The 17,158-nt window shown below is 39.1% G+C and overlaps 2 protein-coding genes across 5 annotated transcripts in view; both read right to left on the bottom strand.

The window, feature by feature from the left end:
* Positions 1-1,236, bottom strand: part of ERCC3 (ERCC excision repair 3, TFIIH core complex helicase subunit) — a 36,988-nt gene extending 35,752 nt beyond the window's left edge. Inside the window, exons 1-2 of one of the 3 annotated variants that reach the window (XM_003828264.4) lie at positions 1,087-1,236; positions 548-753 (exon numbers count right to left, since the gene is read on the bottom strand). In XM_003828264.4, the coding sequence (XP_003828312.1) occupies positions 548-753; positions 1,087-1,114 (234 nt within the window). In that variant the 5' untranslated portion in view covers positions 1,115-1,236. Of the gene's footprint in view, positions 1-547; positions 754-889; positions 1,035-1,086 lie in introns of those variants that run through there. The other 2 variants (XM_034954242.3, XM_063595196.1) reach the window with 2 other exon arrangements.
* A 4,412-nt stretch (positions 1,237-5,648) lies between these two features.
* The window catches only part of MAP3K2 (mitogen-activated protein kinase kinase kinase 2), an 89,644-nt gene continuing 78,134 nt past the window's right edge, over positions 5,649-17,158 (bottom strand). For both annotated transcript variants that reach the window (XM_034954241.3, XM_057301412.2), the window contains exons 16-17: positions 15,558-15,735; positions 5,649-14,780 (exon numbers count right to left, since the gene is read on the bottom strand). In XM_034954241.3, the coding sequence (XP_034810132.1) occupies positions 14,555-14,780; positions 15,558-15,735 (404 nt within the window). In that variant the 3' untranslated portion in view covers positions 5,649-14,554. The remainder of the gene's footprint in view (positions 14,781-15,557; positions 15,736-17,158) is intronic.

Here is a 17,158-nt window from a genome sequence, read left to right as displayed (position 1 = left end):
AGCACTCCTTCAGACAACTATGGGGCCTGTTACTTTAATCAGATACAGAAGAGTAAAGAAAAATAGAAGAAAATGTTTCCAAAGTCAACAGCTGTTTCCTACTATTCTGCACAGAGAAAGCCCATCTTACTGGCTATCCTCAAGTTACCTTTTGGCTAGATTTCAACTAAATGTATAACATTAATTATTTTAAGTAGAGCAAACGCTTGCTACCGAACATGTCTTCCATTACTTGAGGAAACAAACTGTTACATGATAAATGCTATTTATTCGGCAGATAAAAGGATTCACTACATGGGGTAGGGCTGGGGAAGGAGTGAGAGTAAACCGAGGGGTTAGAGCTGTTGGAAGCCCAGGTCCGGCCGCCACACGTGTGCGCAACTGCTCGCTGTTGCCTTGGGCTGTTCCAACGTGTGTGGATGAAAATTCTCTCCCGGCCAGTTCTAGGGGCAGTATCCTGAATGTCAGTTTTGACTCTGAGGATGCCCAAGATTTAGCTGCCGCTCCGCACACTCCTGGGCCCTGCCCAAGCTAAGGGCATGCTTACCACCCAGAGGGGCCTGGAGGTGTGGTCGTCCTTCAGCGGCATTTGCAGCCTGTAGTCCTTGGCTCCATATTCATCCACTTTGGTGCCTGACTCATCCACCTGCTTCCCCGCCGCCGAGGGAACCGCTTCCTGCGGGTCGTTCCCCGGGGCGTCCTCTTCATCATCCTCTTCATCCTCATAGTGCCGCTTCCTGGATTTCTTCTTGTCTGCAAGATACCAACACAGAAGTAAGCCCAGCAGGAGCCTAGGGTTCCCTCCGCACCGCTTGGCAGCATTTCACCTGCGCCGCCGCAAACTCCTAGCTAAGAGCCACCTGCATCCCGCAGGCGTTGCGCCCCTCACCCGTCTCCCCTAGGCCGAGTTCGCTGGGCTGCGCCCAGGTCCGGCATCTCTCCCGCCCAAAGGCTTGTCCCAACGGGGTGCGCGCGGGAGGGCCAGCAGGGTCGGCCGGCGCAGAGGCCCGGAGCAGCTCCGAGGCAGAGCGGGGGGCAGGGCCGGCGAGGGCAGTCGTGGCTGAGCGTGCCCGCGCCACGTCTCACCGCGGTCCGCTCGGTCTCTTTTGCCCATGGCAGCTACAGCAGCAGAGAGAAGGTGACCGTGCTCCCACAGGCCCGCCGCGGCATCCGCTCTGGGGGGACTTCCGGCTCAATCCGGAAGCTCCTTGTTGTCCACACAGGATGTCCCGCCTCTAGGCGCCGTGATGGGGGTGGCTGGAAGAGCGGAGAGCCAGCGACAGCCGATCTGTTAGCTCGTGCGACCCAGCAGCGGGGGTCCTCCACTGTTCATTTCTCTACAACTGAAGGAAAATACTGTGTGTTGAGCACCCGTGTAGTGCGCGAATTAAAGGCCTCATCCTTCTGGAACTTAAATTTTAATGAAGCCATGTGGGCAATAAATGTGTGTGAGAGAGAGAGAGAGAGAATGTGACCTGAGTCCATGGGTAAGGAAGAATTCTTTTTTTTAATTAAAAAAAATTTGGCTGAGCACGGTGGCTCACGCCTGTAATTCCAGCACTTTGGGAGGCTGAGGTGGGTGGATCACTTGAGGTCAGGAGTTCGAGGCCAGCCTGGCCAACATGGTGAAACCCCATCTCTACGAAAAATACAAAAAAAAGTAGCCAGGCATGGTGGCACACGCCTGTAGTCTAAGCTACTTGGGAGGCTGAGGTGGGAGAATCTCTTGAACCCAGAAGGTAAAGGCTGCACTGAGCTGAGATTGCACCACTGCACTACAGCCTGGGCGACAGGCCGAGAGTTCGTCTCAAAAAAAATTTTTTTTTTTTTTTTTTTTTGAGACGGAGTCTCGCCCTGTCGCCCAGGCTGGAATGCAGTGGCGCGATTTCAGCTCACTGCAAGCTCCGCCTCCCGGGTTCATGCCATTCTCATGTCTCAGCCTAAATAAAGCAGATTACCCTCAATAATGCGGGTGGGCCTCATCCGAATCAGTTGAAGGCCTTAAGAGCAAAGACAGGTTTCTCAAGGAAAAAGGAATTCTGCCTCCAGACTGCAACACAGAAAGTTCTGACTGAGTTTCCAGCCTTTGGACTCCAAACTACAACATCAACTCGTACCTGAATTCCCAACTTGCCAACCCCCACAATTGCATGAGCCAATTCTTTAAAATCAATCAATCAATCTCGCTTGCTCAGTGGGCCTCTTGGTTCTGTTTCTCTGGAGAACGTAACACAGATTTTTGGTACGGGGAATAGGGTACTGCTGTAACAAATACCTAACAATGGGGAAGTGGTTTTCGAATTGGGTAATCAGTAGAGGCTGAAAGAATTTTGAGGCGCATGATAGAAAAGCCTCTATTGTCTTGAAGAGCCTTGGTAGAAGTATGGGCATTAAAGGTGATTCTGGTGACGGCTCAGATGGAAAGGAGAAATATGTTACTGAAACTGGAGGCAAGTGGTAGAGAGCTTGCCTGAATTGTATTCTGTTGGGTGGAAAGTAGAACTTATAAGTGATAAGCTTGGACATTTTGCTGAGGAAATTTCTACATAATGGTTAAAAGTGAGGCCTGGGCCAGGTGTGGTGGCTCACGCCTGTAATCCCAGCACTTTGGGAGGCCGAGGCGGGGGATCATAAGGTCAGGAGTTCAATACCAGCCTGGCCAATATGGTGAATCCCCGTCTCTACTAAAAATACAAAAATTAGCTGGGCGTGGTGTCGCGCGCCTGTAGTCTCAGCTGCTCAGGAGGCTGAGGCAGGAGGATCTCTTGAACTCAGGAGGCAGAAGTTGCAGTGAGCAGAGATCACGCCACTGCACTCCAGCCTGGGCAACAGAGCAAGACTCCGTCTCAAAAAAAAAAACTGAGGCCTGCTTTCTCCTTATTGCTTATAGTGAAATGTGAGAAGAGATACACTGAAGGTGGAATTATTCAACAAAAAGGAACCAGAACTTGAAGATTTGGATCATTCTTAGCATACTCACATTGTTAAAAAAAAAAAAAAGGAGAGAGAAAGTATGCTCTGGAGAAACACTAAGGATGTGGACAACCATTTATTTGCAAGAGATTAGGTGTGTGGCTTATAGACCCAATCACCCATCTCCACAGAAACCTGGACAGTTTTGACTAGGGTACATAGATGGGATGAAATGAAGGAAGGCTGTTGGACTTCCAGGATTCCACAGGTAGGAAAGGGATTGGCAGGGGCAGTTCAGAGGCCAGTGAGGCTGCTTCCGCCACCACAGGACTGAAAGGGACAGGCTTGGGTTTGAACCCATTGCCACCACCTCCTCAGTTCTGAGGGTGCGGGGCTGCAACCCCAGTGGGCCCTGAGGACAGAGGATCAAGCCAGTGAGGATTATTCTCAAGCCTTAAAATCCTGTCATTGGCCCTGTTAGGTGTCAGACTTTCTTGGCACCTGCAAGTCTTTTTCCTTGCCATTTCTCCCTTTTGGAATGGAATGTGTCTATCCTCTGCCTATCCCTTTGTAATTGGAAGCAGATAACTTGTCTGTTCTCATGGGTTCATAGATAGAAAGAAAATTTGCTCCAACAGGAAACCTAACCCAGAGTCAATTGATTTGGATGATTTGGGTGATGAGATTTGAACTGATATTTAGATGATATTGGACTTTGAGTTGATGCTGGAATGACTGACTTTTGTTGATGTTGAGATGGGGTGAATGTACTTTGCATGTGGGAAGGATATGAACTTGTAGGGGCCAGAGGACAGACTATGGGTTGAATTGTGTCCCCCACCCCTCAAAAAGTTATTTTTTTTGAGACGGGGTCTTGCTGTTGCCGAGACTGGAGTGCAGTGGTGCGATCTGGGCTCACTGCAGCCTCAACCTCCTGGGCTCAAGTGATCCTCCCTCCTCAGCCTCCCAAGTAGCTGAGATTACAGGCATGCCACCATGCCTGGCTTTTTGTATTTTTTTGTACAGACGGGGTTTCACCATGTTGCCCAGGCTGGTCTTGAACTGCTGGACTTAAGTTGTCCATCGCCTTGGCCCCCCAAGTGCTGGGATTACAGGCATGAGCCACTGTGCCTGACCCAAAAAGATATTTTGAAGTCCTAACCCCTACTACCTCAGAATATGGCCTTATTTGGAAACAGGGTCTTTATAGAGGTAATGAAGTTAAAATTAGGTCATTAGGGTGGGCCTAATCCAGTAACTGGTCTCCTTATAAAAAGGGGAGCACACACACTTGTGTCAATAGACACACAAAAAGCACCACGTGCTGATGGAAGCAGAGATCGGATTTATGCTGCCACAAACCAAGGGATGCTATCAGAAGTTGGAAGAGGCAGCTGGACACAACGCCATGGAGCACATGTAGTCCCAGCTACTTGGGAGGCTGAGGTGGGAGCCCAGAAGTATGAGGCCAGCCTGGGCAACATAGTGAGACCCAATTTCTAATATATAAAAATAAGTTGGAAGAGGCAAGGAAGGATTCCCTTATGGGTGTCAGAAGGAGCATGGTCCTGCCCACACCTTGATTTCAGACTTCTAGCCTCCATAACTGTGAGACAATAAATTTTTTATTATAAGCCACCTAATGTGCGGTACTTTGTTACAATAGCCCCTATTGTTGGACATTTAGAGTTTTAAGTTTGGGCTTTTATAGATAAAACATTCACAATCTATTTCCACAGGTTAATTCCTAGGTATAAATTGGTGGGTCAGAGGATATACAAGGTTCTGAAATTTAAGACAGGGTCTCGTTCTGTCATGAAGACTGCAGCGCAGTGGTGCAATCTCAGCTCACTGCAACCTCTGTCTCCCAGGCTGAAGCAACCCACCCACCTCAGCCTCCTGGGTAGCTGGGACCACAGGCATGCACCACCACGCCTGGCTGATTTTTGTATTATTTGTAGAAACAGGGTTTTACCATGTTGCCCAGGCTGGTCTCAAACTCCTGAGTTCAAGTGGTCCACCCACCTCGGCCTCCCAAAGTGCTGGGATCACCATGCCCGGCCAATTCTGAGGTTTCTGATTCTGATTCTGAGGTTTCAATTCTGAGGTTGTGTTAAGTTGCTCTCTATACCAAAGTATTAAATTATCTCCGCCAGGCGCAGTGGCTCACGCCTGTAATCCCAGCACTTTGGGAGGCCGAGGTGGATGGATCACGAGGTCAGGAGATCAAGACCATCCTGGCTAATATGGTGAAACCCTGTCTCTACTAAAAATACAAATAAAATTAGCCGAGCATGGTGGCAGGTGCCTGTAGTCCCAGCTACTCGGGAGACCGAGGCAGGAGAATGGCGTGAACCCGGGAGGCAGAGCTTGCAGTGAGCCGAGATCATGCCACTGCACTCCAGCCTGGGCGACAGAGCAAGACTCTGTCTCAAAATAAATAAATAAATAATCTCCAACACCATGTGAGAGACCATTCCTTATACTCAGTAGGTTTGATAGTAGGGTTTGTGTTTGTTTTTAATCATTAGTTCTGATTTAGGTAATCAAGATGTCCAGCCAAAGATATACTACAAGTTGGGTGGAACATTATAGACTTAGATACTGGAAAGATTTGGTTTAGTTTCATTGTTTTTAGATTTGTCTGCGCTTGGTCTCCTAGAGAGTGCTCAACTCAAGCAAGGAGGGAATAACTGTAAATAAAATGTGTCCAAGAATAGATTTGGAAAAACCAATCACAGTGGAAATAAATATTAGCTTTATTAACACTCAAAGTGCCATTCATTTATATTCATTCCATAGTCCAGAAGGTTACTTAGAGTAAGCCTTTGCACCACAATCTTTCAAAAAAATGAACATATAAGAAAAAGCAGTTTTCATTGTGCTAATTATTGCAGGCCTTCATGCACGTAAACCTGAACAAAATGTGTGCCAACAATATACAAATTATCCATATAAACAAAGTCATTGATCACTAACAAAATATAAACATGGTTTCTTTTATATTAGATTTTTTTTAAAAAAAGCTATTTACCAGCAAGAAAAAACAAGTACCTAGAAATTATAAAACCCAGAAATTGTATACATTTTTACAAGCACAATTTTGAATGACAACACAAAATCAAAATGTGCATGAAATGTGGCACGTACCACACTGTATCTGGCTTCTGGTAGGTTTTCCTAATCACACTGGTTCCTTTTAACATAATAAGCTTAGTGACATTCAACTTCAACAGTGGACTTTATTCCTAACACAAGTAATTTTACATGGTACCGCATATTTAAAACAAAGTTTTCTTTAATACTACATTGTCTGATTGGAAATTTCATTTCCAATTCTTTTTCTGACAGTTACTTAAAACACACAGTACAATATAAAGACACACAACGTTTATGTTTGGACATTTCAAAACCAATTTATAGTCAATTACAAAGAATCACAATATGCCAATATATTGTTTTATAAACCCAGTCTGACCTTGCCCGGTGATAGAAAAACTAAAAGTTGAAATCTTTTGGGGTGGAATACAGGAAATATTCAAAGACAACAGTAGGACAGGCCAATAGCAACTGGAGATAGAAAAATCTTGACATCTCGAGACAATTTAGTTTCTCACATTTTTCCATAGCTCTGAGAATTCAAAGGCCATTTTTAGCGGTGTGTTTTTGCTACTGCTTGAAACCTATTTTTCCCTTAATTTGCATTTCACAGAATTCTCAAAGAGAATTTAATGCTTTTTCTTGCAAGAGTATTTTAATTGAGCTCTAAGTATGATTTGCATTCAATTCTGAAAATACAAATACATTTTGAATGGCTAAAAACAAAATTTTAAAAATACTTTTGATCAGCCAGCTGAAAATATATTCGTATAGTAAATAATCTCTCAGAAAGCTTTTATATATATTTAATTATCACAACTAAACAGTACCCTTATAAAACAAGTTCATAAAAATGTAGAAATGAAATGAAAATAAGAACTTACTGGGATATATACATGTGCCTACAGACAGAAAAAAACATCTCCACACAAACATACATCCCCTGATACACAGAGTTAAAAGCATACTTTCAACTTAGTAATGGATTTTATAATACATTATAAAATTTTCTAATTTCTATTAATGTCGAATTCCTGAGTTCTTCAACAAAGAACCATAGATAAGTATAGTTTGTAAAAGCAAAAAGGTCCATTTAAGTCAGTAATAGCAGTGCAGTAACTGATGGCTACATCTTGAAAGAAGTTAAAACATAAAGACACAGACAGTAGTTCAATGCACGCATTCATGATGCTCATACACTCATCAACAATTATTGGTCAGAGTAGTAAATCAGTGTACAAATTAAACATTTCCAAAAATGTGCAAAAATGTCAATCTTAATAGGAAAAAAACCCTTTGTACATAATTATAAACTGCCCAGCATTCAACTGAGATTAAAAACATTTAGAGAGAAACCAATAGGTTAAATATAGAGAATTTAATGGCTACATTTAAAAATGTACATTATTATGTCAAAGGGTAAATTTACAAATTGATAATCATAGTTTGCTAACAATTCAAAGTTTATTCTCAAATTTATCCAAGTTTACTTTTATTTACAATGAATAAAAAGAACCATGTGAAATGTAAGAGATGTCAGACATTAAAAGTATTTTTGGTATTAACTCTTATAATATTTCAGAATTCAGGGTAGCAAATTTTAAAACCAATAACAATAGAAAAAATGTAAACCACTTACTAATTAAGATTGCATTAAAACAATTGTTGGTCTTTAAAGAAGTATTCTTATCCTTAGACACTGTACTTTCAATTGAATAGGGTGTATTGCAAGAATTTGGCCCACTTCATTTTGCCCATAAGCCTCTCCAGCTCAAATGTTTCAACTAGTCCTCTTCTTCTTATTCCAGGTGGAAAAAATTCTTTGGAAAAGTAAGAATACATCAAATCCATTTTGTAGTCTATCTAATAGAGTTTAAGGTGTAATTTTGTTTCTTCTCCCCTCCAAGTAAAGCTAATGCTAAAATCATCACTAGTTACATATGCTTTTAAAAAATAAATTCTAAAAAAATATTTAAAAAGAAGTGAACTTAAAAGTGCTTTTCGGTATGGTCATGAACTTTACTGTTCTCAACTGCATTAGGGGATTCTCAACTGCATTAAGGGATTCAGAAATTATTTGGGGACAAGTCCTGTATATATAGTAGAAGCAGATACTTCCTTATGTTCCAAAATGTCTATGGCACAAAGCAGACATCAGTCCAGAACCTACTTTTCCTCACAGCTTTGCTGAAATGCCCCTCAAGTCAAACATAAGTTCATAAATGTTAAGACACTAGGAAGAAAGTTCGCCATCAACCTGAGGCATCAGAAGTTAATGTCTATGTGAATCAGTGGTCAAGTGACATTAACAAGATTGGCACATGTACAAGCTTAAATTCATGTCTACATAGTTCCTCAATAGTGGAAGTAACTTCTGGATGTCTAAATGCACTGATCACCTGTCCTTTTCCTTGAAGGATATACCAGAATACAAATTCTACTAGTATCTGCTTTATAATTTTTATACTATTAGCTTACAAGTGGACAGAAGTAACAGTGCTAATTATTTTGGCTATGTGTACAGGGAATATAAAAGCTTTGGTTTAAAGTGATTCTGATAATACAGATTGTGTTACAAACAAGAAGTCATCAGGCAGAAGGAACAATGGTACTGATTTAATGCCTTTGCTGTTATTAACAAAAATACCATATGACTATCAATTAAAATGCACAATTATAAAAAATAAGAAGAATTCTATGAGACTGTATACAGGCAACAGATAAAATCTATTCTTTTCTTTACTGTAGCTATGACTCCTCCCTCATCTTTCTGAAGCTCAACCTTGAATGCTTACAGGACCACTGAAAAAAGAATCTCTAGGCTCCCCCAAGAGCTCATTTCCATCAACAGCTCTGGAAGGTCAGTATGGGAAGATGGGAGGCCCTGATACTTCCCACACCTACCATGGCATCCTGTCCAAACCATGGCAGAAGTCAAAGCCAAGCCAAAGACAACTGTAAGTAGGAATAGCTGCTTCACAGCATGCTTCCCCTAGCCAACCAAAAAGAGGTACAAGAGAATTTCCTTGTGAATACTTGGTAAGCTAAGGAAGCTCATTTTGATAATGTTTGGCAGAATTTCAGTTCCAAAAAGTTCAGGAAGAACTATGTAAAATCAATTACTTTCTATTTAAGAATTATATATAAGATTATTTTACATATACACAAATTGAATTTTAATCTACCTTTAGCAACCAAGAGTATAGCAATTTACAATCAATATTATTATACAATCATTTGTACTAGCTACTTCTGGAAAATGTACTGGTGTTCCTACCCAAGGATGACCTCACTGTATGTCATCAGTAGGTCATACATTTAAGTTGTTCTTCCAAAACCAGAAACTGACCTAATTGAACACTCATACCTTTCCCCTTCTTCCTTCCCATCCCTGCCTCCAACTCTAACCACACACACACACACACACACACGCATGCACACGCACACATACACGCGCACATGCACACACTTCACAGAAAAGTAACTTTCTTTTCTGTGAGTATTACCCAAAATGTTAGCTGAGAATTAAGGACTAGAATCTGCTATCCCTGGATTTCCTACTCACTGTCCTATCTCATTGCCTTAACATTTGTAAACCATGTGAATGACTTCTTTAGGGCAAAAACAAGTACTGTAACTCTACCATGAAAATCATAACTGAACTATAATATGCCAAGAACTTGGACAGTGCCAATGTGATTGAAAATCAAATATCCAACCCAGAAAACATTTACATGTCTCTTTAGAACGAGAATACCTCTTTCTATGCTTGTGTAGGGAATTCATGTCTAGTGGAAGCTGCAGCGTGTCTATCACAGACAAATCCTAATGTTTCTCTCCTAACATTTATTTATTTATTTATTTATTTATTTTTTAAAAAAGGAGGTAGAAAAGGGTAGGAGGAGGCAGGCATTAAGAAACATTTAAGGACCAATACACAGTCTAAGGCCAAATGAACTTGTGAAGCCTACTGATTTTGGAAAAAATCTTCATTTTGGTGGGTAACTTGAATTATTAATATAAAATAAAATTAAGGCATACAGAGAAAAGGCACTACTAAAAATTAACAATTGGATTGCTTTTCATTAACATTTAACCAATCTTAAAATTCAAATAAATACGAACATTACATTTGTAAAACAAAGGCCAAACTTAGTAATAAAACAGTATGATCTCAAGAAACTGTCCTGATCTTAGTATAAATAACACTGTTGACAGAGTTCAATTTCTATCAAATGTTTTGGGTATTTTCACAAATTTAGACCAAAATAAAGTATGTTTCCTTTAAAAGAGACACTGGGAAAAAAAAAAAAAAAGAACAAAAAAACACTGTTATGGAATAAATGCTCCCCATCACCAGAACTGTTGAGTAGAGGCTGGGTTTTGCAGTAAGAGGGGGTCCTGAGAGAGATGCTATGTGACCTGGTTGGGGAGGGGATCCCTCCAGTTTGGGGATACTTTTACTCTAATCCCTGTTGTCAGTGACATTTCCGTTTATAACAGCCAATGATTACCTAAAATTGCTTTTCCCTTAATAAAAAATAACATTTTAAAACATCATTGCTGAACTTTCAGAGTTAGCGTATGCCATAAAATAAGTAACTGTTTGCCCATGTTCCTCCTAGATTGTGACCTCCTTAAGGATGTTAATTTAGTACCTGACATAATAAGTTACAATTATTGAACAAAGAAGATTCATTCCATTAAAAAAGATAGATTCGTATATTTAATTGACACCAGGTGATTTTATATCAAGCTATCAGTTCCCAGACTCCAAATAAAATCACTGGCACAGAACTTTGCCATAGGCCAAGGAGTCTACATCTGGCTTGGTCATCCTGCTAAACTATTCACATCTGATTTTATTTTCTAAGTGATTTCACAGATCTTACAACAACTCCATGTCAGAAATACTACAGAGCAGATCTGACATATATATGAGCTGGAGTAGCAGAGACTTAGTCTAAAGAAATAGTTTCATCTTTTTAATGCAGTTTCTTTGGGAATAAGGTAAAGACTCTCTCAAGTGAAAGCCAATCCAATTCACTCTGAAATCAAGGTTTAAAATTTTCTTTCACAGTTCAGCAAATGCATTAATATTTTAATTCCTTATATATGTTACGTAAGGGTAACTGTGCCTTTTAAAACTTTCTAAGGCAATAGTCATTTTTTTAAGTTAGAAAGATGTTTTGTAAACAAGGAAAAGTGCTGAAAATTTTCAAGATATTCATACTGAAATTTTCAGTCTGTATACTTTTAAATACATTTTAAATAATTAACAACCCATCAAAATTTCCACTAGTCATTATGATTTTTTTAACCCTTTTATTCAATACAACACTTTGTTTGCAATGTAAAAGATCTTATATTTGGTCCAAGCCTAAGTCATGCCACTTTGAATCTCTCAAGGCCTTAAGTAGAAAGATATTTCCTGAAAAGCACATATAAGACTGCTAGTGAATCTTCTCCAGCACCAAAAAGTCTGCCACTGTCAAAGCAGAATGCATTTTAAAGGCACAAAGTCAGCAGTCTGACCATTTTCCAGCGTCAGCAAAGAAGCATTACAGTATAGAAGAATCAATTGTGCATTTAAGAAACAAAACACATTTAGAGTTATCTTAAAAAGTTCAAATTGCATTTGTTGATCCATACCATTATTAGAAAGAAGAAAAAAACGGAGTGTTATATTTAACTTCCCCTGATGAAGCTGTTTCCTTTCAAAAATTTCTTTTTTAAATTTACTTTTGGTCTTCCATACCCTCCACCCCCACACCTTCAAGCTTTTTTGTTCTAGTAGTTTTTATATATATTAACTTTTATTGTGGTTTTTGGTACCTTCACAACTTGTTTGAAATAAATTCACATCATATTTTATATAATAACTCTGTAAACTATTAGTCTATTTTTAAGTCTTTACATAAAGAACATTACTTTCCCATAGCTAATAATATTTTTCTTATAAAGCAAAGGCCTTCCACAGCAGTGTTAAAGTAGTAGTTTCTTTTCAGGTGCCTTTATTTTCTGTAGCATTTAGAAAAGAAAACAGAGACTGAAAAAAAAACAGTTTTGCTCTGGGTTCTACAGTCTCACCAGATTTCTCTCTAAGGAGCATTTGTCTCATATTCTGCACTGCTGGTTACCCTGACAGACCAAAAACGAGCCAAAGGAAAAGCACAACTACACAAGACAGATATGAAGGAAAAGCCCACTGGTCGAGGACCATGATCTTGCTCAAGTAGAAAAGATGCCCTCATTCATAAAAGATAAAGAAATTATAATAGATCCACACACTTGGGGATTCTTTCTAGAACAAAATTTGGCAGTTGCTTTACCAAGGCAGGGACACCTCATTCTTGTTCTTCCCTGCAAACTGCTTCAATTTTAAGAGTATGAGAGAAGCGTTGATAATTAATTTTGTGCTTTGACTTCTTAGACTAGCTAGTGGAATTTCAAATATTCCTACAGGGAATGCTAGGTAGGACCTTGGCACAGTAAACCAAGATCTACCTAACTTCAGAAACAAAGTATCGTAAAAGAGTCCCTAAATAAGCACACGTTTTGGCAGAAAATAAGAATACCTGAGTCCCTTATGAATCCCATGAAAGGGATTCTGGGGCCTCCAGGAAGACTGTTGTTTTCTAGACCTTTAAAATAAAGTACTAAATAAAGTACTAATAAAGTACTTAGCACTGGCTTTAACATGCTGAAAAAAACTGCAAGTGGCCAAATTGCTGATATCTTCATGTTTTATAGTAGCACAATTCTATTAGAGATAGTGGGGCCTTTCCCAGCTGTCTTGTTCCATTTAACAATGTCCTTGCTCTTAGTGGATACATTGTACTAGAAATACCTGGCAGCTTTATTAACCTTCCCATTAGTAGTTAAAACTTGGTTTTGATATGCTTTTTTTTTTTTTGCCCAAAATCATGAGTTTTAAGGAAAGAATATATAGAGATGGCTGAGTTCAAAAGGCTCAGTGTTCAAATTCAGTTTGTTCCTAAAATGAAGAGTTACCTATGTGGGTGCAATATGCAGCTGGTAAAGTGATTGCTATTTGCTGTTTGTTGAGATTATTCACCCTTGACTTAAAGAAGCAGTATCTGATCTTGTAAAATCCTCAATTTGCATTACATCACTTTCTCTTTGCGACTTCCTTTTCTTTCTTGCATTTACTGCTTTGTAAATAGCTGTTTTCAGTTTATAACTGGGACTGATCTTTACCTCAGGGTTTCTCAACCTCAGCACTTTTGACATTTTGGGAGGGGTAATTCTTTGAGGCTGCTTTCCTTGTGTATTATAATCTATTTAGCAGCATCCCTGGCCTCTACCCAATTCATGCCACTAGTATCCTTCCAATTGTGACAACCAAAAATGTCTCTAAGAATCGCCAAATGCCTAGTGAAATTATCCTCGCTCCACTTTTGGCAACCACTGTTTCACATGATACCTGTTTTTTTGAGGTGCTTTAGTATTCTGTGATCCTAAGAACAAGGGTTTCATCTCCTGACATAACACATAAACATTACTAATTGAACTCTTTGCTCCTAAGGGATGTTACCTATGGGGAATCAGGAGCTGGAAATAGAAGATGGTATACATGATTTTGATTATTTCTCCATTCCTTTAATTTTGGGACGTCCCCCTCAAGTAAAACAAAACAAAACTGTTTAAAATACACTAAACACCTTATTTTTTTCATTATTTCTATTGACTGTAAATGTGGTCTCTTCTACTGCTCACACATTTGGTAAGAGTGATGTCCTTTTGTCTTTTATTTCGATTTGCTCACAACTTGACTTTAAAATAAAGGTTTTCTGTGTGTGTGTGTGTGTGTGTGTTTTTAAGCAGAAAGCTATCCCTCAAGGTTTACAGATTCCAGTAACATGGATCTATTATAGTGTATTTGCTTATTATACTGGTTAGGATTAACAAATAAACATACCTCTCAGAGATTCATATCTTCTATCAAGACTCCTACTGAGCAAAAAGGTTGGTAGACAGAGGTTAGGATCTAAAGAATACAGATATAAGAAGAAACCTATATTCTTTAAGTTGAGTACCTACCCTAAACTAAAGTTTAGGGCTCAACCCCACAAATGAGGATATATTTTAAATACTATCACTAAAAACTACAAATTATACATCATTTTCTTCTCCTTGTTTTCCATGTCTTCCCATCGTCACTGATGTGTCAGTGATAGAGGGAATGACTCTACAATCTTTAGGTATTCCAAATGATTTGTTTGTACTAAAAAGAATGACTATGTACTAAAGTGCTTTATCTCTCTGAACCACATCAGTACATTATAAAAATTAAAAAAAAAAAACTTCAAGTTCTTGTAAGGGAAAAAAAGATTAAATATAAAAAATTTAGGATATTATTATTATTAAACAAATTTAACCAAGAATCAAGAGAAATACTTTCCCTCTTGTCTTTTTTCTCCCCCATCTCTCTTTTTTTATAAAAAAGAAAAGTGCAGTCAGAGAGAAGGTGAATGAATAGATGGGAGCTAGGTAGAGGCACAGGAGAGGTTACTGGCTGCTAGTGATAATGCACAAACATGTGCCTTAAGAGTTCATCAGCTGAAGGTCTCAGTTTGGCCTCTACAAAAATCCGTTTGAGGAAATCTCGAGTATAGTCTGAGACATGAGGTGGCAGCTTTGGGTTTGTTGGCTGAGTGGCGATTTTAAAGATGGCAGCCATTGCTTCAAATTCAGCCCAAGGCGGCTTTTCAGTTAGCATTTCTACCACAGTACATGCAACACTCCTGAAAAGAAACAAAAAGAAATACATTACACAAACAACAACATGAAAGAAAGCTAGTTAGCTAGAAAATGAGAAACAGGCATTAAGTCCATATATATTTAAATATGACTTAATTTCAAGTTCAAAGTTTCATTAAAAAGTTCTAATTTCGTAAAACTAATTTAAACATAAAAATCAATTAAAATAAATTTAATGACTATCACTTAATTCAAACGGTTGGGCAAAGAACATTATTCATATTATTTTTGTTTTATATAATTTCTAACCTGATATTAAAAATAATTTTTGTCTTTATCTTACAAAGAATATAAGCATTAGAAATCAATTGCCTTCAGGTGCCTAAAATGAATGTCTATTAAAGTCTTTTCTGGGTGGGAAGTAGAAAATGGCCATTTCATGTTCTAACTTAAAATTATAAAAGAATTAAAGATTAAATGAATTATAAGACACTGACAACAAAGATGAAGTACTTTTAAAGGTCTTTAGACAAACAAAGTAACTATTTATTTACTTCTGTAATAGCAAAAAGCTTTTTAATGCTGAGGTTTGCTCGCGACAAAATCCTTCCTAAAGAATGGAGGACAGGTTCAAGGATTCTAACTATTTAGTCAATTATAAGCCTCAATAAGGCACAATTAATATAGTGTTAATCTTCGCAATTCTTACGTCCTATTTTGGAAGTACAAAAGATCATTTACATCTGCCTCAGTAATTCAATCCCAGGTGGAAATACATAGGCGGCAGGTGGTTTTCAAGCAAACTTCATATCAAAACCTACCAGATGTCTGCTTTTCTTCCATAGCCTTCTCCACTGATAACTTCAGGGCTCATCCAGTATGGTGTGCCCGTGACAGACTTCATTCCTGTCCCTGAGAGACAGATGGTCTGAAGCCGTTTGCTGGCCCCAAAATCTCCTAGTTTGACGTTGCCTGTTGAATCTCGCAGGATATTTGCGCCTAAAAATAAGACATTGCCTCATTTCATTAATTTTATTGGCAGTCTCGAATATAGCATAAAAGAACAATGGCAGAGAATTACTTCATAGACTCTTTGATTTGTCCCCAAAGTTAGGCTGCTTTTCATCCTCTGGCAGTAGCTGGCATAATGCTAGTCACACAGGTGGTGCTCATTAAGGATTTGCTGCAAGAACACTACATTTTTAGGTCAGCTGTGTGTTTAGGACCTAGGACGTTTCTATTGAAAAGGACTGGTGCAGGTTGGAGGTGGGGGTGAAGAGGAGGAGAAAGGGGAAAAGGGCTAAGAATGAAGCTCAGTGAAGGACCAAGAAAGCCCCCAGTTTCTCTATCATAAAGCAAGAAGCCCATGGCTGAAGCTTATTTCCCTGAGAAGTCAGCCTTTTCTCAGAACTTCCTTAGGGACCTTCAGAACAAAAGCATTTTCCCCCTCTATTACTTAAATTTAGTTACCTTATATTTTAGAGTTTTCTTAATATTGAATCTTGCTTTATATTAATTTTACTTCCCAATTTCTAATATTTTAAATGTCTCATAGGCAGGCTTTGAGCTTTTCATTTAAAATTTCATTAGCTTTTATAATAAACTTTCTAGATAGCTTCAGATTTACAGAATTATTGCAAAGATAGTATAGAGAGTTCCCATATACCCCCACACCCAGCTTCTCTATTACTAATATCTTAGTATGGTACATTTGCCACAATTAATAAACCAATACTGAAATATTATTAACCAAGTTCATACTTTGCTTAGATTTCCTCAGTTTTTCCCTAATATCATTTTTCTGGATCCAGGATCCTAACCAGGATCCCACACCATATTTAGTCATCGTGTCCCCTCAGGCTCCTCTTAGGTGGGATACTTTCTCAAATTTTCCTTGTTTTTGATGACCATGACATTTCTGAGGAGTACTGGGGTCAGGTTTTTGTAGAATGCCCCTCAATTAGGATTTGTCTCATGTTCTCATAACGGGGGTTGTAAGTTTTTTGGAGGAAGACCACAGGTAAACTGCCATTCTCATCATATGATATTAAAGGCACATAGTGTCAACATCATTGTTGATGCTGACCTTGATCACCTGGCTTAAGATAGTGTTTGTCAGGTTCTCCACTGTAAAGTCATTCTCCCCCACCCTTTCCGTACTTTGGAAGAAATTCGCCACGCACAGCCCACAATTAAGGAGTAAAGAGTTATGCTCCAGGCTGAGTAGCTACATAAATTATTTGGAGTTATGCTGCAGAAGAGATTTGTCTCCCCTCTCCCACATATTTATTAAATCATTCATTTGCATCACACTATGAACATGGATATTTGTTTTATACACTGGGTTATAATCCAGTACTACTTTATTCGCCTGCTATTTATCAGTTTCAGCCACTGGAGTTCTTTCCACTGACTCTGTGTC

Source organism: Pan paniscus, chromosome 13 (genome assembly GCF_029289425.2).
Source record: "Pan paniscus chromosome 13, NHGRI_mPanPan1-v2.0_pri, whole genome shotgun sequence".
NCBI classification, from domain to species: domain Eukaryota; kingdom Metazoa; phylum Chordata; class Mammalia; order Primates; family Hominidae; genus Pan; species Pan paniscus.
The sequence above is the reverse complement of the archived record's forward strand: the minus strand, read 5'-3'. Positions and strand labels throughout refer to the sequence as shown.